The 23,101-nt window shown below is 46.5% G+C and overlaps 1 protein-coding gene across 1 annotated transcript in view; it reads left to right on the forward strand.

The window, feature by feature from the left end:
- LOC145337798 (dynein axonemal heavy chain 6-like) overlaps positions 1 to 23,101 on the forward strand; it is a 785,492-nt gene that overhangs the window by 301,500 nt on the left and 460,891 nt on the right. The window contains exons 30-31 of the mRNA XM_080182651.1: positions 12,085 to 12,271; positions 15,175 to 15,251. Of these exons, the coding sequence (XP_080038777.1) occupies positions 12,085 to 12,271; positions 15,175 to 15,251 (264 nt within the window). The remainder of the gene's footprint in view (positions 1 to 12,084; positions 12,272 to 15,174; positions 15,252 to 23,101) is intronic.

Genomic DNA, 23,101 nt, shown 5'->3' on the forward strand with positions numbered 1-23,101 from the left:
GGTCATGAGCAGCCTTCCCCTCAGCCCCTGCCTGCCTCACCGTGAAACTGTCTGGAAAATTCTGCCCTATGTTTCTATGATATGAAAGACTGTGGCTGGAATTCTCCAAAAAAATTCTAAATGTGGAACCCGCGTGAAATTGGAGCAATTCATGCAGTTTTTTTCAGTGTGAGCTCACTCACTCTTCTGCACTCTGTACTGCAGATGTGAATATCATTGAATTTCAGGGACGGTGCCTATTCTGCTGGAGAGGCTGAAACCAGCACGCTGAGCAGGCCACTCTTGAGATCAGCGCATTTGCAATGGCCCTGCACTACCAGCTTCCTGACTGATGGCCAGCTTGATCGCTGGCTAGCCCCACGAGCCCCGCAATGCTGGCCCCTCCACTCCCCCCCAACAGCCTGATCAATGGCCCCCTGACCATCCCTGGGCCCAACCCCGAGGCCACTCCTCCCGATCTGCTGTGATCTCCAGCTTCACACCCCCCCCCGACAATTATCACCACCCTGCGCAGTCCCAACCGCCCCCCCCACCCCCGATTGCTGGTTTCCCTCTCTCCCCCATCGACCCCAACTGCAGAGTGGCAGTGGGACCCCCACCGATTGCCCCATAGACTCCATTTCCCTCCCCCTTATATGCCCTACCTCATGAGCATTGGCACTTTGCCCCTTGGGGCTCCGATTGTCCCCCTTAATTTCAGTGGGGTTAGGCCGCTAGTTCCTCGAAAGTGAGACTTCAGATCCGGGCCTACTAATTGCGTTTAAATCAGATGCAAAGTAATATTAAAATTACTTCTGCACCTCCCCACTGATTTCTGACACGGAGCACAGAGCCACTGAAAATCCGTCTCTGGGAGACACTATCATGATGTGGGTATGCCGGCGTTGGACTGGCGTAAACACAGTAAAAAGTCTGACAACACCAGGTTTTAGTCCAACCTATTTATTTGATAATATTCTCACAAGCTTTCGAGGGGTTACCCTCTTCGTCAGGTGAATGGAGAGTTCTGGCCTCAGACAGAGCTGTCTGTGCTTTATATGCTCTGTCTGAGGCCAGAACTCTCCATTCACCTGACGAAGAGGGTAACCCCTCGAAAGCTTGTGAGAATATTATCAAATAAATAGGTTGGACTAAAACCTGGTGTTGTCAGACACTATCATGGCAGGAACACATGTGTGAATCCCATGCATCGCCAGCTGTGAGATTTTCCCGCCACCCTGTGCTAATGTTTTAGTGCAATGGGATGGGAGAATAGCCCCCTCAGTGTGGACAGGCAGGGCTTGTCTTTATAATGTGCTAGTTACAATAGATGGCACTTACGACTTTTATAAATTTGCACCGTTTTGGCTTTACAATGCTGCTTTCAGCATTACAACACTCTGCGCTGCCCTACTTAGACATATTTCGGTCACTGACCTTGAACAATCTGGCGGAAGTGGAGAAACTTCTCTCTGGTTTTCTGGTAAAAATGTGGCTGTAGAATCCAGAGAAATGGGGATAGAGACACATAGAATGATAGATGGACAGGGAGCAGTGGAGTGGGAGAGGCAATGTCTGTTTCTTCAAAAGGAACTCTTCAAAAATGCAGATATGAAAATACGACAAAACTTACTCCAACTTATAAATCAAAATTAATAAAGAAACATCATTACTCCAAACTTGTGTTCCTCGCCCTGGGCCACTCCACACTGTGGCGATGCCGGCGTTGGACTGGGGTAAACATAATAAGAAGTCACACAACACCAGGTTAAACTCCAACAGGTTTATTTGGTAGTAAATATCAGGTGACGAAGGAGCAGCGTTCCAAAAGCTTTTACTACCAAATAAACCTGTTGGACTTTAACCTGGTGTTGTGAGACTTCTTGCTGTGTCCACTCCAAGCTTCCAGCAATTCTAATGGTTTCTTATTTATCATGAATCACTTGATCAGCTGACGATACATCACTCTGATTAATTCCATGGTTTATTGGGTCAGCTGACACTTACATCTTGTTCCCGTTGGTCACATTACAACCAGTAGAAAGTTGCTACCAGTTACACTCTATCAATGTTAACTGTCTTGGTTTGGTGTATCTAGTTTAGACAGACACCTAGATGAAAGCATGTGAGCACAGTAATTATGACCCCTAGCATTTCTGTGTGGCCTCATGTCTTAAAGTGACTTGTACCTTGCAAATAGCCTCAGACAAATAGCTTACCACCATCTGAGGGCACCAAATAGTCACATAAAAGAACCTGAAGGACTATAGAACATAGAACATTACAGCGCAGAACAGGCCCTTCGGCCCACAATGTTGCGCCGACCAGTTAAAAAGCAATGACCCTCTAACCTAAACCAAACCCTTTCCATCCATAAACCTATCCACGGATCTCTTAAACGCCCCCAAGCTAGGCGCATTTACAACTGCAGCAGGCAGGGCATTCCAATCCCTCACCACCCTCTGGGTAAAGAACCTACCCCTGACATCCGTCCTATAACTACCACCCCTTAATTTAAAGCTACGCCCCCTCGTGCTAGCTTTCTCCATCCGAGGAAAAAGGCTATCACTGTCCACCCTATCTAAACCTCTAATCATCTTATATGTTTCAATAAGGTCCCCTCTTAGCCGCCTTCTTTCTAACGAAAACAACCTCAAATCCCTCAGTCTCTCCTCATAGGACCTCCTGGAGACTGGACATTAATAAATGTTCATGAACCAATCACCCATTCTTAACATTGTGACGTTTCAACTCACAATGTAGTTTTCAGGAATCCATTGTGTTATAAGACCAAGGACTGCTTGTATTACCTTTAAAAAGGGCTACGCTGATGCATCTGGGATAGACTGAGTCAGCAACTGAACTGACAGTGCAATCAAGCTGAAAGCAGTGTTTGATTGTTACAGAGTTCTAACGGGTCTAGCTTTGTGAATATGTGTGGGAGGGGAAAAAGAAAAGATTGCTTTGTCAACTAACTCTTCAGCGTGGAATGAAGGTTCGATAAAAGGGCAAGTTCTTCACACATTATTGGATCTCACTGCTGGAAATAACAATACTTCACTAACTGCTTCCTCCCATTCAGAGTCACGAGGAGTCAGAGCCGATTCCAACAGGCAGTAGGCAGGATACACTCAGGATAGGATGGCAGCCCGTAAAGGGTACACACTCACACACAGACAAACTGAGGGAGAATTTAGCATGGCCAGTCCACCCACACTGCATATCTTCAGATTGTGGGAGGAAACTGGAGCAACTGGAGGAAACCCATGCAGACATGGGGTGAACATGCAGACTCCACTGAGTCAAACTGAGGGAGAATTTAGCACGGCCAAACCACCTAACCTGCATATCTTTATGCCATGGGAGGAAACCCATGCAGACATGGGAGAACGTGCATACGTCACATAGATAACTGAGGTTGGAATTGAACCTGGATCCCTGGAGTTGTGAAGCAGCAGTGCTAACCACTGTACAGTAGTGCTGCCCTCACAATAATAACACCTAGTGGATGTCAGTGACATCCTGGAACCTAGCACCAGGAAGGCAGCACACCATCCTGGAGTCATATTGATGACCACGGTGGTGCCTATTTATACCCCTGACTATAGAATGCCCTATTACTATTACCCTGCCTCTCTTCCCTCCCCCCTCCTGTGTAGACAGGCTGCTTGTGGTGTCAGAAGCTTGGCTCAGCCTGTGATTCCTGGAGGAACCAGTGCCTTCATCAGCCTCAATTTGTGAGTGAGAGCCCAGGGGACTCCTGAACTACCTGCCTGTTTCTCTTGGACTGCCTGATGGTCACCCAATCCCTTCCTTCCTCAGCTCCCTTCAGGTCTCTCGCTACTTGACTTTCCTTCTGAAAACTGACCTTTGACCAAGCTTTTGGTCACGTGAGCTAACCACACCTCATGTTGTCCAGTGTACCAGTTTGTGCAATATAAATACAAGCTGTTATAATTGTGGGGGCAAACCCATGCATACACGAGGATAATGTGTAAATTCCACACATTTGCCCAAGGCCGGAATTGAACCCGGATCCCTGTGCTTGGGTGAATGTGTCCATGCCATCCCATGTAGACCTAGGAGGCTAGCCAGGTAATGGAATTGTCAAATACTGAAGCAACAGAGGCATTAATGATGGTTTGAGTACCAGCTGAACTCAGGGAAGAAATTGGCCTGTGTTATGGCACCAAGGTTGGTGCCATAACACCATAATCTGACACTTAGGGATAAATTTTCCTGTTTCACCAACCAAGGGAATCGTTGCGGGTGAGGGCAGATCATGGAAAGCTCTGTTAATCTTGGGTGGGCTTTTCCGGTTTCCTGGTGAGTGTGGCTGGAAAATCCTGCCCTTAGTCTCAGCCAGTTGCCAGGTCGAGGGATGGAATCCCTCCATTTCCATATCCTGTTGCATTCTCTGACAATTCCCGACACTATCAGCAACTCCACCAATTTTTGTGTCTCCACAAACTTAGTAATCAGACCTCTCACATTTTCCTCCAGATCATTTATACATACTATAAATAACATAGGTCCCAGCACTGATCCCTGTGGAACACCACTAGCTACAGATCTCCATTCTGAAAAACACCCTTCCACCGCTACTCTGTTTTCTTTGACCAAGCCAGTTCTGCATTCAGCTAGCTAGTCCACCCCAATTCTCATGTGATTTTAGTTTTTGTACCAGTCTGCCATGTGGGACTTTGCCGAACACCTCACTAAAGTCTACAGATTCTTTGTTTGTGGTTAGATAAAGAAGAATGGAACCAGCTGAGAGCAGTTCCAGCCAGCTGGAGAGACATTGGAAGAGAGCCATGAGCTTGGAGGATGGCATGATGACTGGCAGAGAGGCTGAGAAGCTGCTGCCCTCAGTGCCAGTGTCCCATAAATTGGAACATACATTTCCCAAACCAGTCCTTAAGCCAGCCACACATTCATCTCTCTAATTTAATGTACCCTATGCCAATCTACATGGTTCAGGTAACAATCCGGAGATTGTAACCTCTGACATTCTGCTTTTGAATTTAGTGCCTTCTCCTCATACTGGCTATGCAGAATTTATTTCCTAGTTCTACTTAGAGTCATAGAGGTTTACAGCGTGGAAACAGGCCCTTCGGCCTAACGTCCATGCACCCTTTTTATTTAAATCCCTGAGCTAATCCCAATTGTCCGCATTTGGCCCATATCCCTCTCTACCCATCTTACCCATGTAACTGTCTAAACGCTTTTTAAAAGACATAATTGTACCCACCTCTATTACTATCTCTGGTAGCTTGTTCCGTCACTCACCACCCTCTGTGAAAAATTGCCCTTCTGGACACTTTTGTATCTCTCCCCTCTCACCTTAAACCTATGCCCTCTAGTTTTAAACTCCCCTACCTTTGGGAAAAGATATTGACTATCTAGCTGATCTATGTCCCTCATTATTTTATAGACCTCTATAAGATCAACCCTCAGCCTTCTACGCTCGAGAGAAAAAAGTCCAATCTATCCAGCCTCTCCTTATAACTCAATCCATCAAGTCCTGGTGGCATCCTGGTAAATCTTTTCTGCACTCTTTCTAGTTTAATAATATCCTTTCTATAATAGGGTGACCAGAACTGCACACAGTATTCCAAGTGTGGCCTTACCAATGTCTTGTGCAACTTTAACAAGACGTCCCAACTCCTGTATTCAATGTTCTGACCGATGAAACCAAGCATGCCGAATGCCTCCTTCACCACCCTGTCCACCTGTGACTCCACTTTCAAGGAGTTATGAACCTGTACCCTGAGATCCCTTTGTTCTGTAACTCTCCCCAACGCCCTACCATTAACTGAGTAAGTCCTGCCCTGGTTCAATCAACCAAAATGCTTCACTTCACATTTATGTAAATTAAACTCCATCTGCTATTCGTCAGCCCACTGGCCCAATTGATCAAGATCCCGTTGCAATCGGAGATAACTTTCTTCACTATCCATTACACCACCAATCTTGGTGTCATCTGCAAACTTACTAACCAGGCCCCCGCCCCCATATTCTCATCCAAATCATTAATATAAATGACAAATAACAGTGAACCCAACACTGATCCCTGAGGCACACCGCTGGTCACAGGCCTCCAGTTTGAAAAACAACTCTCCACAACCATCCTCTGGCTTCTGTCAAGAAGCCAATTTTGTATCCATTAAGATACCACACCCTGGATCCTGTCAGATTTAACTTTATGCAAGTGGTACCTTGTCAAAGGCAGGTACAACGTATGTTGTTGCTACCTCCATGGACCACAATGACTTGATCCATCCCCTTCCACTGGAAGCATCTTCTAAACCGGTGATCTGTACCACCTCCATGGACGTTGGCAGCAGACACAAAGGAACATCAGCAACTGTTAGTTTCCCTGCAGGATACACACTACCCTGAAACAAAACTGATCATCTTGCACTCACCAGGTAATTCACAAGAATAGCATTGTAATTGAAAGCAACAAATTTATATTCTGTAAGAAAGTTCTGATTGGTTGCACTCTGATTGGCAGAGATGTCGACCAGTTAGTGATGGCTGACAGTTAACTGCCAAGCATTGTTTAAAACTGCAGTACTTATCCCAAAGTTAGTTTTCATTCTCCTGACTTTTTTTCTGAGTAACCCAGCTGGAATCATCATCACTCAAGTTTGTGATTCAAATTGCATTTCCATTATGGTTCCCAGTAAACAGCAATCGCCCCAGGGAAGTTTGGCCTTGTAGACCATTGCTATGCATACCTTACCTGTGTACTTCTGAAGGGGATTCCCAGAAAGGAATACTCTCCCCCCAGTATGATGCTCTGGAGCTTGGAAGCTATGGCCCATTTATCTGTTGTTCTTTCAGGGGATGTGGGCATTGCTGGCAATGCCAGTAGTTGTTGCCTTCCCTATTTGCCCTTGAACTGAGTTGTGTGGCTTGTTAGATTGTTTCAGAGGGACGTTAGGCACTAAACACATTGTTGCGGGTCTGGAGTCACTTGTAGACTGGGTAAGGGTTGCAGATTAGTGAGCCAGATGGACCATTACTGAGACTAGCTTTATATTCCATGTCTTTTTTAGTTGAATTTTATTTATTTATAACCTTTATTTTGGCATAATGGTTCCTTCAGTGCCACTCTAAGGTTGGATTATCTATCTTCCAATTCCTGGGTCAATTCCCAATCCCTGGACCCGTTCTCAATACGTAAGTCAGCTCTCAAACCATGGGGCATCTCCCACTTCCTGGGCCAACTTCCCTTTGGTCCCAAAACTGTGCTCCAACTCTCTGGATTAGTGACTAATCCCTTGGCCAGTTTTCCAATTCCCAAACTTGACGTGTTTCCCAGCCCCCGGACGGGTTTCCCAGCCCAGGAACAGGAGGATGGAGGATGGAGGTCAGTCACCAGTGGAGTGCCCCAGGGATCTGTTCTAGGACCCTTGCTGTTTGTCATTTTCATAAATGACCTGGATGAGGAAGTGGAGGGATGGGTTAGTAAGTTCGCCAATGACACGAAGGTCGGTGGTGTTGTGGATGGTCTGGAAGGATGTCAAAAGTTGCAGCAGGACATAGATAGGATGCAGGACTGGGCGGAGAAGTGGCAGATGGACTTCAACGCGGATAAATGTGTAGTCGTCCATTTTGGCAGAACCAACGGGATGAACGAGTACACTATCAAGGGCAGGAGTCTTAGCAGTGTTGAAGAGCAGAAGGATCTAGGAGTCCGGGTCCACAGGACTCTTAAATCGGCCTCGCAGGTGGAGGATGTGGTCAAGAAGGCGTTTGGTGTACTGGCCTTCATAAATCGACGGATTGTGTTTAGGAATCGGGAGGTAATGCTGCAACTTTATAAGACCCTTGTCAGGCCTCACGTGGAGTACTGTGCGCAGTTCTGGTCGCCTCAATATAGGAAGGACGTGGAAGCTATTGAAAGGGTGCAGAGGAGATTTACAAGGATGTTGCCTGGATTGGGAGGCATGCCTTGAGGAGAGGCTGAATAAACTAGGCTTGTACTCGTTAGAGTTTAGAAGAATGAGGGGAGATCTCATTGAGACGTATAAGATGATGAATGGGATGGATAGGATAGAGGTGGAGAGACTCTTCCCGCTCAAAAAAGACAGTAGGACTAGGGGGCACAGCCTCGAGATAAAGGGGAGGCGGTTTAGAACGGAGTTGAGGAGGAACTTCTTCACTCAAAGGGTGGTGAATCTCTGGAATTCTCTGCCCGTTGAAGTGGTGGAGGCTGCCTCGCTAAATATTTTTAAGAAGCAGGTTGATGGGTTTTTGATAAGAGAGGGGATTAAGGGTTATGGGGAGAGGGCAGGAAAGTGGAACTGAGCCACAACAGATCAGCCATGATCTTATTGAATGGCGGGGCAGGCTCGAAGGGCTAGATGGCCTACTCCTGCTCCTATTTCTTATGTTCTTATGTTCTTATGAAGTTAGGTTGAGGGAGCTGGGACTGTTCTCCCTGGAGAGATGAAGGTTGAGAGGCGACCTGATAGAAGTTTATAAAATGTTGAGAGGAATAGATAGGGTGGATTCTCAGAGGCTATTTCCTCGGGTTGAAATGGTCGCTACGAGAGGACACAGATTTAAGGTGCGGGGAGGGAAGTACAGAGGTGATGTTAGGGGTAAGTTTTTCACTCAGAGGGTGGTGAGTGAATGGAATCGGCTGCTGTCAGTGGTGGTGGAGGCGAACTCGCTGGGGTCTTTTAGAAGACTTCTGGATGAGTACATGGGGTTTTATGGGATTGGGGGTTATAGATAGGTCTATGGATTGGTAGGTGTTGATGTGATCGGTGCAACTTGTGGGCCGAAGGGCCTGTTTGTGCTGTAGTGTTCTATGTTCTAAATGAAAAAGGAGGATGACAATAGGACGCGAGGGAGAGAATGAGAATCAGAAGAGAAAATGGGACCTAAGTCAAGGTGAGAATGATGATATCCAAAGACTGCAAGGATCACAAAAATCTGGTATATGTGATTAATAATAATTCCACTTCCTGAGACGTGACCTTTTGTTCTAAAAGATGTCACATTCCCGTTCAGGGTTATCCGTTTAGAGTGCCAGGGTATTGACAGATCTGAGTGGCATATCAATCCTGTCTGCCCTCTGTGGGGGTCAGTCAACACTGGGCTCCATACCAGCTTCTGGATACACTCTGTATAAAGATCAGACACTAAGTGGCAGTGTGAACGGGTCATCTCTCCCTCTGCTCTGCTTTGAAGAAATGTCACAAAAGGCCAACATTGTTAGTCTGTTTCCTCCTTCAGCTCCTTAGGTCGGTTGTGTGACCAACATTAAACTCTAATCTCCAAGTGCTGCTCAACTAAGAAATCTTTGATGTTTCCAGTCCCAGGGTTTAGTGTGTTTTTAGTTTAAAGCTGCCAGTATTAATATAGTTAGTCTTCAAGTTTCAACATCTTTCTTTTCCTCAGTTGATGAATTCCAGCATTGATGTCAGCTCCTGCCCTGATAATAACCCTCTGTCATTTCTGCTTGGCTTACACCAAGGATTAACTCTGCAAAGTGCATTTTTTCTAATTCCATCCGACAGCAGACAGTTTATTTACCTCACACTGTGACTTGCGCGTTAGAATTTAATGACCTATTAGTTGAAAGGTCTATGAGGTGATGTGAGCTATTAAGTGGTTTCAGTCACAGAACAATATAGAGCTGCATTTTCAGGTTTCTGGTTTGGTGAAGACTGGACATGTGATTGGAGGTGTGTAGAAGGGCCCTGTGAAAGTCCTGGTGCGCAGATGTATAGCACATTGCCCTGGAATTAAAGTGTATGTCAGGCGGCGTTGAGTGTGTGTTAGGCGGCATTGAGTATGTGTCAGACGGCATTGTGTGTCAGGCGGTGTGTGAGGGGCAAGGTTTAAAGGAGATGTAGGAGGCAGATTTTTTTACATAGAGCATGGTAGGTGCCTGGAACACGTTGCCAGGGGAGGTAGTGGAACGGATACGGTAGTGACTTTTAAGTGGCGCCTTGACAAGTACATGAATGAGATGGGAATAGAGGGATATGGTCCCTGGAAGGATAGGAAGTTTTAGTTCAGTCAGGCAGCATGGTCGCTGCAGACTTGGAGGGCTGAATGACCTGTACCTGTGTTGTAATTTTCTTTGTTCTTTGTCCAGTGAGTGTTTCAGGTGGCAGTATGTGTGCAGCGGGTGTGCGTCAGGTGGCAGTGAGTGTGTCTGTAGTGGGTGTGTGTCAGGCAACAGTGAGTGTGTGTTAGGCAGCAGTGGGTGTGCGTCAGGCAGCAGCAGGTATGCATCAGGCAGCAGTGGGTGTGCATGAGGCAGCAGTGAATGTGCCTAGTGAGTGTGTCGTTGGAATGGTTGTGTGTCAGGCAACAGTGGGTGTATGTTAGGCGGCAGCAGGTGTGTGTCAGATGGCAGTGTGTGTGCGTCAGGCGGCAATGGCTGTGTGTCAGGTGACAGTGGGTGTGCATGAGGCAGCAGTGGGTGTGCATCAGGCGGCAGTGTGTGTGTGTGAGACAGCACTGTGTGTGTGTGAGGCGGCAGTGGGTGTGCATCAGGTGGCAGTGGCTGTGCGTCAGGCGGCAGTGGGTGCGTGCCAGGCAGCAGTGGGTGCACGGCAGGCGGCAGTGAGTGCGCGTCAGGTGGCAGTGGGTGCACGGCAGGTGGCAGTGAGTGCGCGTCAGGTGGCAGTGGGTGCACGGCAGGCGGCAGTGAGTGCGCGTCAGGTGGCAGTGGGTGCGTGGCAGGCAGCAGTGGGTGTTCGTCAGGCAGCAGTGGGTGTGTGTCAGGCGGCAGTGGGTGTATGTCAGGCGGCAGTGGGTGTGTGTCAGGCGGTAGTGGGTGTGTGTCAGGCGGCATGTGGGTGTGTGTCAGGAGATAGTGGGTGCATGCCAGCCAGCAGTGCGTGCATGCCAGGCAGAAGGTGAAGTAGCATGGGATCAGAGGTGAGCTGGCAAGGTGGATACAAAACTGGCTCGGTCAAAGAAGGCAGAGGGTAGCATTTCTGAATGGAGGGCTGTGACAAGTGACGTTCCTCAGGGATCAGTGCTGGGATCTTTGCTGTTTGCAATATATATAAATGATTTGGAGAAAAATGTAACAGCTTTCATTAGTAAGTTTGCGGACGACACAAAGATTGGTGTATTTGCGGATAGCGATGAGGACCATCAGAGAATACAGCAAGATATAGTTCGGTTGGAGACTTGGGCAGAGAGATGGCAGATGGAGTTTAATCCGGACAAATGTGAGGTAATGCATTTTGGAAGGTCTAATACAGATAGGAAATATACAGTAAATGGCAGAACCCTTAAGAGTATTGATAGGCAGAGGGATCTGGGTGTACAGGTACATAGGTCACTGAAAGTGGCAATGCAGGTGGAGAAGGTAGTCAAGAAGGCATACGGCATGCTTGCCTTCATCGACCAGGGTATTGAGTTTAAAAATTGGCAAGTCATGTTGCAGTTTTATAGAACCTTCGTTAGGCCGCACTTGGAATATAGTGTTCAATTCTGGTCACCACACTACCAGAAGGATGTGGAGTCTTTGGAGAGGGTACAGAAAAGATTTACCAGGATGTTGCTCTGGTATGGAGGGCATTAGCTATGAGGAGAGGCTGGAGAAACATGGTTTGTTCTCACTGGAACGACAGAGGTTGAGGACTGACCTGATAGAAGTCTACAAGATTATGAGAGGCATGGACAGAGTGGATAGCAAGATGCTTTTGCCCAGAGTGGAAGAGTCAATTACTCAGGGGCACAGGTTTAAGGGGCAAGGATTAAAGGAGATGAACAAGGCAGATTTTTTACACAAAGAATAGTGGGTGCCTGGAACTCGTTGCTGGGGGAGGGAGTGGAAGCAGATACGGAGTGACTTTTAAGGAGCGTCTTGACAAATACATGAATAGGATGGGAATAGAGGGATATGGTTCCCAGAAGAATAGGGGGTTTTAGTTAAGTTGGGCAGCATGGTCGGTGCAGGCTTGGAGGGCTGAAGGACCTGTTCCTGTGCTGTGATTTTCTTTGTTCTTTGACAATGAGGTGGTGCGTGATGCTGCCAGCCCCATCTCTCCCAGACAGTCAGTGTAGCAGCAGCTCCTGGTCCTAATGTCAGCCTGACTCCTGTTTTCATTGCCTTAGATATGAAGGACGTGTGGAACTCCCAGACAACCTGAAATCCTTGTTCCGACCAGTGGCAATGATGGTACCGGATTACTATCTAATCGCAGAGATCATGCTGTTCTCTGAGGGGTTTAAATCAGCCAAATCCCTCTCTGGAAAGATTGTTGATGTATATCAGCTTGCCAGCAAGCAATTATCCCAACAGGTAAGAGCCAATCTTCCCCTCTATCTCCTGTAATTAATCTCCTGAAAGATTATTAAAGCTGCTTCAGTTCAGGGCTTGATCTGTAATTGACGATTGTAATTGTGAAATTACAGAATTCACAGCACATTCATCATTATTCAAGCTATTTTTGCACGACTGTTATATTGAATCTGTGACTCACCTCAGTTCAGTACTTGACAGCCTCAGTCAATTACTGCACCAATCAGTGCAACTATTCAGACTCAATGACCAGGAGGTCAGAAATATCACAGTTACAATTGTTGAGCAGCCCTGGGCTTATTGCACTTGGCTCCTGGGGCAGACAAAACCAGCCAGCAGTCAGGGAGGGATGTCCCATTCCAGACCACTATCCAATCACCCCTGCTGGAATGAGCGCAGGTGAGGGTATGAACAGGCCTGGCTGTGAAGTGTGAAAGTCAGTATTTAAACCCACATAGTAAAAGGCTCACCAAGAGGATTTGCCTTGCCTTTTTCAATTCAGATGCAGATGAACCTGAACCAATCTTGGATGCACAAGGAAAGGAGTTGGTATGGGAAGGAAAGTCTTGTTCAGAGATAGTGCAATCAACCAGAACATTGAATACAGGAGTTGGGATGTCTTGTTGAAGTTTTACAAGACATTGGTAAAGCCACACTTGGAATGCTCTGTACAGTTCTGGTCACCCTATTAAAGAAAGGATATTATTAAACTAGAAAGAGTGCAGAACAGATTTACTAGGATGCTACCGGGACATGATGGATTGAGTTATAAGGAGAGGCTGGATAGACTGGGACCTTTTTCTCTGGAGCATAGAAACCTTCGGGGTGACGTTAACATAGAGCATAGAATATAGAACACTACAGCACAAACAGGCCCTTCAGCCCACAAGTTGTGCCGATCATATCCCTACCTACCAGGCCTATCTATAACTCCAAATCCCATTAAATCCCATATACTCATCCAGAAGTCTCTTAAAAGACCCCAGCGAGTTCGCCTCCACCACCACTGACAGCAGCCGATTCCACTCACTCACCACCCTCTGAGTGAAAAACTTACCCCCAACATCTCCTCTGTACCTACTCCCCAGCACCTTAAACCTGTGCCCTCTTGTAGCGACCATTTCAGTCCTGGGAAATAGCCTCTGAGAATCCACCCGATCTATTCCTCTCAACATCTTATAAACCTCTATCAGGTCACCTCTCAACCTTCGTCTCTCCAGGGAGAAGAGACCTAGCTCCCTCAACCTATCTTCATATCGTCTCTGACCTATCGTCTCTGACCTATCCTTTTTGACCTATCCTCTCTGACCTATCCTCTCTGACCTATCCTCACTGACCTATCCTCACTGACCTATCCTCTCTGACCTATCCTCTTTGACCTATCCTCTCTGACCTATCCTCTTTGACCTATCCTCACTGACCTATCCTCTCTGACCTATCCTCTCTAACCTGTGCTCAGTGACCTATCCTCAGAGAGCTATCCTGTCTGACCTGTGCTCAGTGACCTATCCTCAGTGACCTGTCTTCTCTGATCTCTGGTCAGTGACCTATCCTCACTGACCTATCCTCTCTGACCTCTCCTCTTTGACATATCCTCACTGACCTATCCTCTCTGACCTATCATAGAACACTACATACAAACAGGCCCTTTGGCCCACAAGTTGCGCCGATCATATCCCTACCTATCAGGCCTATCTGTAACCCTCAATCCCATTAAATCCCATCTACTCATCCAGAAGTCTCTTAAAAGACCCCAACAAGTTTGCCTCTACCACCACCAACGGCAGCCAATTCCACTCACTCACCACCCTCTGAGTGAAAAACTTACCCCTGACATCTCCTCTGTACCTGCTCCCCAGCACCTTAAACCTGTGTCCTCTCATAGCAACCATTTCAGCCCTGGGAGATAGCCTCTGAGAATCCACCCGATCTATACCTCTCAACATTTTATAAACCTCTATCAGGTCACCTCTCAACCTTCGTCTCTCCAGGGAGAAAACACCTAGCTCCCTCAACATATCCTCATGTCCTCTCTGACCTATCTTCACAGGCCTATCCTTTCTGACGTCTCATCTTTGACCTATCCTCTCTGACCTGTGCTCACTGACCTCTCCTTTTTGACCTAACCTCTCTGAACTCTGGTCAGTGACCGATCCTCAGTCACCTCTCCTCTTTGACCTATCCTCTCTGACCTCTGGTCAGTGACCTATCCTCTCTGACCCCTGGTCAGTGCCCTGTGGTCAGTGACCTATGCTGGCTCACAGTTAACATCACAATATTAGATTTCTTATTCTTATTTTCAAATCCATCCATGGGCTCGTCCCTCCCTATCTTGGCAATCTCCTCAGCCCTACAACCCTCCACAATGTCTGCACTCGTCTAATTTTGTTATCTTGAGCATCCCCAATTTTATTTTGACGATCATTTGTGGCCCTGTCTTCAGCTGCCTGGGACCTGAGCTCCTAAACATCTGTGCTTCCTTCCTGTCATTAAAACATACCTCTTTAAGTAAGATTGAGCTGTCTGCTCTCATCTCTCTTTACGTATAGTCCCTCTACAACTGATGTACAGTCATAGGTCACACACCACCTGACTTGGAAATATATCACTGTTCCTTCACAGTTGCTGAGTTAAAATCCGTGAACTCCCTCCCTACCAGCACGGAGGGTGTACCCATACCATGTGGATTGCAACAGTCCAAGAAGGCAGCTCACCTTCTCAATGATACATAGAGATGGGCAATAAATGCTGCCTTACCTGCAACACATTCCCTCAAAGAATCAAAAAAATGTTTATCCAAAACTTCTTGGAAAGTTTTATGACTTTAGAGTTGCCAGATTATTGTTACTGACATGTGTGTCTCTGACCTCTAACCCATCCTCTCTCTTTTCCTGTCTCCATAGGACCATTACGATTTTGGAATGAGGTCAATAAAGTCTGTGTTAGTGATGGCAGGACAGAAGAGAGCAGTTGAGATTGAGTAAGTGTACTGATGGGAAACTCTTTAATCTCTCCTTGATTGATGCAATGTACTAAGGCAATGAAATGAGCCAGTTTCCTATCAAGGATTTATTTCCCCGCTCCAGTCTCAACCAGAAGCTTGAAAGAGAAACAGTTAACAAAGAAGATCATTCTTCCTGATGGGGGAGAGGGACAGACAGAGTTACACTGCCCTGCTCAAAAATCTCCTTCCTGGAGCCACAAAGGGAGCTTGATGGAGAGTGTCTGACAGTGAGGGCAATTCATGAGATAATAACACAAGCCATTTCAACAACCTTTCTAATGATAATACTGTATCATTCCAGTTAGGAGTTTAGTTTAATTAGAGTCATAGAGGTTTACAGCATGGAAACAAACCCTTCAGCCCAACATGTCCGTACCACCCAGTTTTTACCACTAAGCTAGTCCCAATTCCCTGCGTTTGGCCCATATCCCTCTATACCCATCTTACCCATGGAACTGTCTAAATGTTTTTTAAAAGCCAAAATTGTAACAGCCTCTACTCCTACCTCTGGCAGCTTGTTCCAGACACTCACCACCCTCTATGTGAAAAAATTGCCCCTCTGGACACTATTGTATCTCTCCCCTGTCACCTTAAACCTATGGCCTCTAGTTTTAGACTCTCCTAACTTTGAGAAAAGATATTGACTATCTAGCTGATCTGTGCCCCTCATTATTTTATAGACCTCTGTAAGATCACCCCTCAGCCTCCTACACTCCAGGGGAAAAAGTCCCAGTCTATCCAGCCTCTAGATATCATGTCGTGAATAAGACAGCATGAGGGGCCCATTTGGCCTCTGGTGTCTGTGCTAGCTTTTCGTAATTCCCTCTATCCTGCTCCTTCCCTGTACACCCTCAAGAATGTATCGAATGAATTTAAAAGATGCCATTGAGTCTGTTGTATCCAGGTTAAAGGGTCTATAGAAATGGATGTAGTTGTTGATGATGATGCACTTCAAGTAATTTATCTGTGACGGATGAAAAGCATCCTGTGGAGAGTGGAAACTTTAGTCCTGGGGCCACTGCTCGTTCCTGCTCATTGTTCAGAATCTCATATCTGCTTTGAAGTGATCTGGGAGCCTGCTGTCATTTACCATTATAGTGGCTCTGTCAGTACCCTGGGCAATAGGAATGGGGTTTGGACATTGCATTTGCTAGTGGGAGAGCTGCCAGCTCCAGAGACGTGATAGTTATTATCTAATCCACAAGATCTAATCAGCACAGCTCAGCCAGGGAGTGAAAGTAACACAGCTAATTGTAACTGAGGGGGCTAATTTGCTAGCGCACTAAAGTTCAGAGTGGTGCTGTGATGAGAGATTGATGAATTATGTATCTGGGTGCTTTAATGAACACTGCCTGTTAAACATACTTGTTTATCGTCCTCAGTAACTGAAGGTGTAAAGTGGCGAAAGTAACATGTTTATTTGTACTGAACACTTTGACAAGCGAGGATCTGTTCCAGTTCCTGAGACACAGCAGCAACTGACGTTCTGTATACTCCTTGAGTTATTTCAGTACAACTTCCAGAGACCAGTCGCCAGCAGAAAAAAGCATGTGCCGCGTAAATAAAAATAAGTGAATCTGCAGCCCTAGTGGATGCCTGGAGCTCACTGCTGGAGGAGATGACTGCTGAAACCGACTGACTTTTCTCAAAGACCAAACTTGGTATTGACTAACTAAAGTTTTTAATAATCTAATCTCATCCAATCTACTTAAGTAAGGCCTTTGACAAAGTCCCTCATGGCAGACTGGTGCAGAAAGTTGCACGAGATTAGAGGTGAGCTGGGAAGTCGGATACAGAACTGGCTCAAAGAAGACAGAGGGTAGCAATGGAAGGATGTGTTTCTGAATGGAGGGCTGTGACAAGTGGTGTTCCTCAGGGATCAGTGCTGACACCTTTGCTGTTTGTAATATCTATAAGTGATTTGGAGGAAAAGGAAACTGGTTTAAGAATGTAAGAAATAGGAGCAGGAGTAGGCCATCTAGCCCTTAGAGCCTGCCCCGCCATTCAATAAGATCATGGCTGAAGTGGATCAGTTCCACTTTTCCGCTTTCTCCTCATAACCCATAATTCCCTTGTCTGTCAAAAACCTATCTACCCGTGACTTAAGTATATTTAGCGAGGCAGCCTCCACCACTTCAACGGGCAGAGAATTCCAGAGATTCACCACCCTTTGAGTGAAGAAATTCCCCCTCAACTCCGTTCTAAACTGCCCTCCCCTTATTTTGAGGCTGTGCCCTCTAGTCCTGCTATCCTTTCTAAGCGGGAAGAATCTCTCTACTTCTACCCTATCCATCCCTTTCATTATCTTATACGTCTCTATAAGATCCCCCCTCATCCTTCTAAACTCCAACGAGTACAAACACAGTCTATTCAATCTCTCATAAGAACATAAGAAATAGGAGCAGGAGTAGGCCATCTAGCCCTTCGAGCCTGCCCCGCCATTCAATAAGATCATGGCTGATCTGTCGTGGCTCAGTTCCACTTTCCCGCCCTCTCCCCATAACCCTTAATCCCCTCTCTTATCAAAAACCCATCAACCCGCATCTTAAAAATATTTAGCGAGGCAGCCTCCACCACTTAACAGGCAGAGAATTCCAGAGATTCATCACCCTTTGAGTGAAGAAGTTCCTCCTCAACTCCGTTCTAAACCGCCCCCCCTTTATCTTGAGGCTGTGCCCTCTAGTCCTATACATTGACCTTCCTGTAATACTGTACCCAGCAACTACTGTACACTGACGTTCCTGCAATACTGTACCCAGCAACTACTGTACACTGACCTTCCTGTAGTGCTGTACCCAGCAACTGCTGTACGCAGTCCTTCCTGTAATACTGAATCCAGCAACTACTGTACACTGATCTTCCTCTAATACTGAATCCAGTAACTGCTGTACACTGACCTTCCTGTAATACTGTACCCAGCAACTACTGTACACTGACCTTCCTGCAATACTGTACCCAGCAACTCCTGTACACTGACGTTCCTGTAATACTGTACCCAGCAGCTACTGTACACTGACCTTCCTGTAATACTGTACCCAGCAACTACTGTACACTGACCTTCCTGTAATACTGTACCCAGCAACTACTGTACACTGACCTTCCTGCAATACTGTACCCAGCAACTACTATACACTGACCTTCCTGTAATACTGTACCCAGCAACTACTGTACACTGACCTTCCTGTAATACTGTACCCAGCAACTACTGTACACTGACCTTCCTGCAATACTGTACCCAGCAACTACTATACACTGACCTTCCTGTAATACTGTACCCAGCAACTACTGTACACTGACCTTCCTGTAATACTGTACCCAGCAACTACTGTACACTGACCTTCCTGTAATACTGTACCCAGCAACTACTGTACACTGACCTTCCTGCAATACTGTACCCAGCAGCTACTGTACACTGACCTTCCTGTAATACTGTATCCAGCAGCTAATGTACACTGACCTTCCTGTAATACTGTACCCAATAGCTACTGTACCCTGACCTCCCTGTAATACTGTACCCAACAGCTACTGTACACTGACCTTCCTGCAATACTGTACCCAGCAACTACTGTACACTGACCTTCCTGCAATACTGTACCCAGCAACTACTGTACACTGACCTTCCTGTAATACTGTACCCAGCAACTACTGTACACTGACCCTCCTGTAATACTGTATCCTGCAGCTACTGTACACTGACCTTCCTGTAATACTGAATCCAGCAACTACTGTACACTGACCTTCCTGTAATACTGTACCCAGCAACTACTGTACACTGACCTTCCTGTAATACTGTACCCAGCAACTACTGTACACTGACCTTCCTGTAATACTGTATCCAGCAACTATTGTACACTGTCCTTCCTGTAATACTGTATCCAGCAACTACTGTACACTGTCCTTCCTGTAATACTGTATCCAGCAAGTACTTTACACTGACCTTCCTGTAAAACTGTATCCAGCAACTACTGTACACTGACCTTCCTGTAATACTGTATCTAGCAGCTACGATACACTGACCTTCCTGTAATACTGTATCCAGCAGCTACTGTACACTGACCTTCCTGTAATACTGTATCCGGCTACTCCTGTACCATGATGTTGGTAATGGACAGTGGGAGTTGCACTTTTGATTAGGAAAAGCATCACGGCCATACTGAGAGGGGATATGTCTGATGGTTCAGCACTGAGTCTCTATGGGTAGAACTGAGAAATAAGAAGGGGGAAATCACTTTGATAGGGTTGTATTTTCGGCCCCCAAATGGTCAGCAGGAAATTGAGGAGCAAATATGTAAGGAGATTACAGATGTGAAGATGAAGGTAGAGCAGTTGATGTTTTATACATGGATTTTAGTAAGGTTTGGATAAGTAACTGGCTGACTCATAGAAGACAGAGGGTGGTGGTGGAGGGAGAATTTCCAGACTGGAGGCCAGTTACCAGCGGTGTACCACAGGGATCAGTGCTGGGTCCTCTGCTATTTGTGATTTTTATCAATGACTTGGAAGAGGGGGCTGAAGGGTGGGTTAGTAAATTTGCTGATGACACCAAGATTGGTAGAGTAGTGGATGAGGTGGAGGGCTCTCGTAAGCTGCAAAGAGACATTGATAGGATGCAGAGCTGGGCTGAAAAGTGGCAGATGGAGTTTAACCCTGATAAGTGCGAGGTGATTCATTTTGGTAGGACAAACTTGAATGCAGATTACAGGATCAACAGCAGGGTTTAAGGAATGTGGAGGAACAGAGAGATCTTGATGTTCATATCCACAGATCTCTGAGGATTGCCACTCAAGTGGATAGAGCTGTGAAGAAGGCTTATAGTGTGTTAGTGTTTATTAACAGGGGGTTTGAGTTTAAGAGCTGTGGGGTTATGCTGCAACTATACCGGACGTTGGTGAGACCACATTTGGAATATTGTGTGTAGTTCTTGTCACCTCACTATAAGAAGGATCTGGAAGCATTGGAGAGAGTGCAGAGGAGATTTACATAGAACATAGAACACTACAGCACAAACAGGCCCTTCGGCCCACAAGTTGCGCCGACCACATCACCTACCAACCTACAGACCTATCTATAACCCTCAATCTCATTAAACCCCATATACTCATCCAGAAGTCTTTTAAAAGACCCCAGCGAGTTCGCCTCCACCACCACTGACGGCAGCCGATTCCATTCACTCACCACCCTCTGAGTGAAAAACTTACCCCTAACATCACTTCTGAACCTCCCTCCCCGCACCTTAAATCTGTGTCCTCTCGTAGCGACCATTTCAAACCGGGGAAATAGCCTCTGAGAGTCCACCCTATCTATTCCTCTCAACATTTTGTAAACTTCTATCAGGTCGCCTCTCAACCTTCGTCTCTCCAGGGAAAAGAGTCCCAGCTCCCTCAATCTAACTTCATAAGGCATGCCTCCCAGTCCAGGCAACATCCTTGTAAATCTCCTCTGCACCCTTTCAATAGCTTCTACATCTTTCCTATAGTGAGGCGACCAGAACTGCGCACAATACTCCAAATGAGGCCTGACAAGGGTCTTATAAAGTTCCAGCATTACCTCCCGACTCCTAAACTCAATCCCTCGATTAATGAAGGCCAGTACACCATACGCCTTCTTGACCACCTCCTCCACCTGCGAGGCCGATTTAAGAGTCCTGTGGACCCGGACCCCAAGATCCTTCTGCTCCTCAACACTACTCAGACTTCTGCCCTTAATAGTGTACTCGTTCATCCCGTTGGTTCTGCCAAAATGGACGACAACACATTTATCCGCGTTGAAGTCCATCTGCCACTTCTCCGCCCAGTCCTGCATCCTATCTATGTCCTGCTGCAACTTTTGCCATCCTTCCAGATCATCCACAACACCACCGACCTTCGTGTCATCAGCGAACTTACTTACCCATCCCTCCACTTCCTCATCCAGGTCATTTATGAAAATGACAAACAACAAGGGTCCCAGAACAGATCCTTGAGGCACTCCGCTGGTGACTGACCTCCATTCAGAAAAAGCCCCATCCACAACCACTCTCTGCCTTCTGCAGGCAAGCCAGTTCTGGATCCACAAGGCCAAAGGCCCTTGGATCCCATGCCCTCTCACCTTCTCAAGAAGTCTTGCATGGGGGACCTTATCAAACGCCTTGCTGAAGTCCATGTACACTACGTCCACGGCACTTCCTTCGTCAATGTGTTCAGTCACATTATCGAAGAACTCAACTAGGCTTGTAAGGCACGACCTGCCCTTGACAAATCCATGCTGACTATTCCTGATCATGTCAAACCTCTCCAAATGTTCGTAAATCTTGTCCCTCAGAAGCCTCTCCATCAGCTTACCAACCACTGAGGTCAGACTCACCGGTCGGTAATTTCCCGGGCTACCTCTGTTCCCTTTCTTAAAAATAGGAACTACATCCACAATCCTCCAATCCTCTGGAACCTCTCCCGTCTCCATTGACGACGCAAAGATCATCGCCAGGGGCTCTGCAATCTCTTCCCTCGCCTCCCACAGTATCCTGGGGTACATCCCATCTGGTCCCGGCGACTTATCTACCTTGATAGAATTCAAAAGTTCCAACACATCCTCCTCCTTAATATTCACGTACTCAATCCTTTCCATCTGCTGCAAATCCATAACAAAATCTCCCAGATCGGCTTCCACCGTGAATACTGAGGCGAAGTACTCGTTAAGCACCTCCGCCATTTCTTCTGGTTCCACACAAACCTTTCCCCCCTCACCTTTTATAGGTCCTATCCCTTCTCTTCTTATCCTTTTACCTTTCACTTTACCAGGATGCTGCCTGGTTTGGAGGGTAGGTCTTATGAGGAAAGGTTGAGGGAGCTGGGGCTTTTCTCTTTGGAGCAAAGGAGGATGAGAGGCGACTTAATAGAGGTTTTTAAGATGATGAGAGGGATAGATAGGGTGGACGTGCAGAGACTATTTCCTCGGGTGGATGTAGCTGTTACTAGGGGGCATAACTATAAGGTTCATGGTGGGAGATATAGGAGGGATGTCCGAGGTAGATTCTTCACTCAGAGAGTGGTTGGGGTGTGGAATACACTGCCTGCTGTGATAGTGGAGTCGGACACTTTAGGAACTTTCAAATGGTTATTGGATAGGCACACGGAGCACACCAGAATGATAGGGAGTGGGATAGCTTGATCTTGGGCTTGAACATAGCTCAGCACAACATTGAGGGCCAAAGGGCCTGTACTGTGCTGTAATGTTCTATGTTTCTATCTTTCGATGCTTCAGATAGCTCCAAGAAAAATAGGATAGTAATAGTGGGAGATTTTAACTTTCCCAACATTGACTGGGACAGCCATAGTATTAGAGGGTTGAATGGAGAGAAATTTGTAGAGTGTATTCAGGAGGAATTTCTCATTCAGTATGTGGATGGCCCGACTAGAGAGGGGGCAAAACTTGACCTCCTCTTGGGAAATAAGGAAGGGCGGGTTACAGAAGTGTCAGTGGAGGGATCACTTTGGGACCAGTGACCATAAGTCTATTAGTTTTAAGATCGCTATGGAGAATGATAGGTCTGGCCCAAAAGTTAGAATTCTAAATTGGAGCAAGGCCAATTTTGATGGTATCAGACAGGAACTTTCAAAAGTTAAACGGCAGAGTCTGTGGGAAGGCAAAGGGACATCTGGTAAGTGGTGCAGGCTTTCAAAAAATGTGCTAACCAGAGGTCAGGGTAAGTACCTTAGAGTGAAGGACAAGGCTGGTATGACTCGAGATATTGAGGCCCTGGTCAAGAAGAAGGATGCACATGACCTGCATAGGCAGCTGGGATCAAGTGAATCTCTTGAAGAGTAAAGGGGATGTAGGAGTAGAGTTAA

This window comes from Carcharhinus amblyrhynchos, unplaced genomic scaffold (assembly GCF_965287045.1).
Source record: "Carcharhinus amblyrhynchos unplaced genomic scaffold, sCarAmb.v2.hapA scaffold_76, whole genome shotgun sequence".
Lineage (NCBI taxonomy): Eukaryota > Metazoa > Chordata > Chondrichthyes > Carcharhiniformes > Carcharhinidae > Carcharhinus > Carcharhinus amblyrhynchos.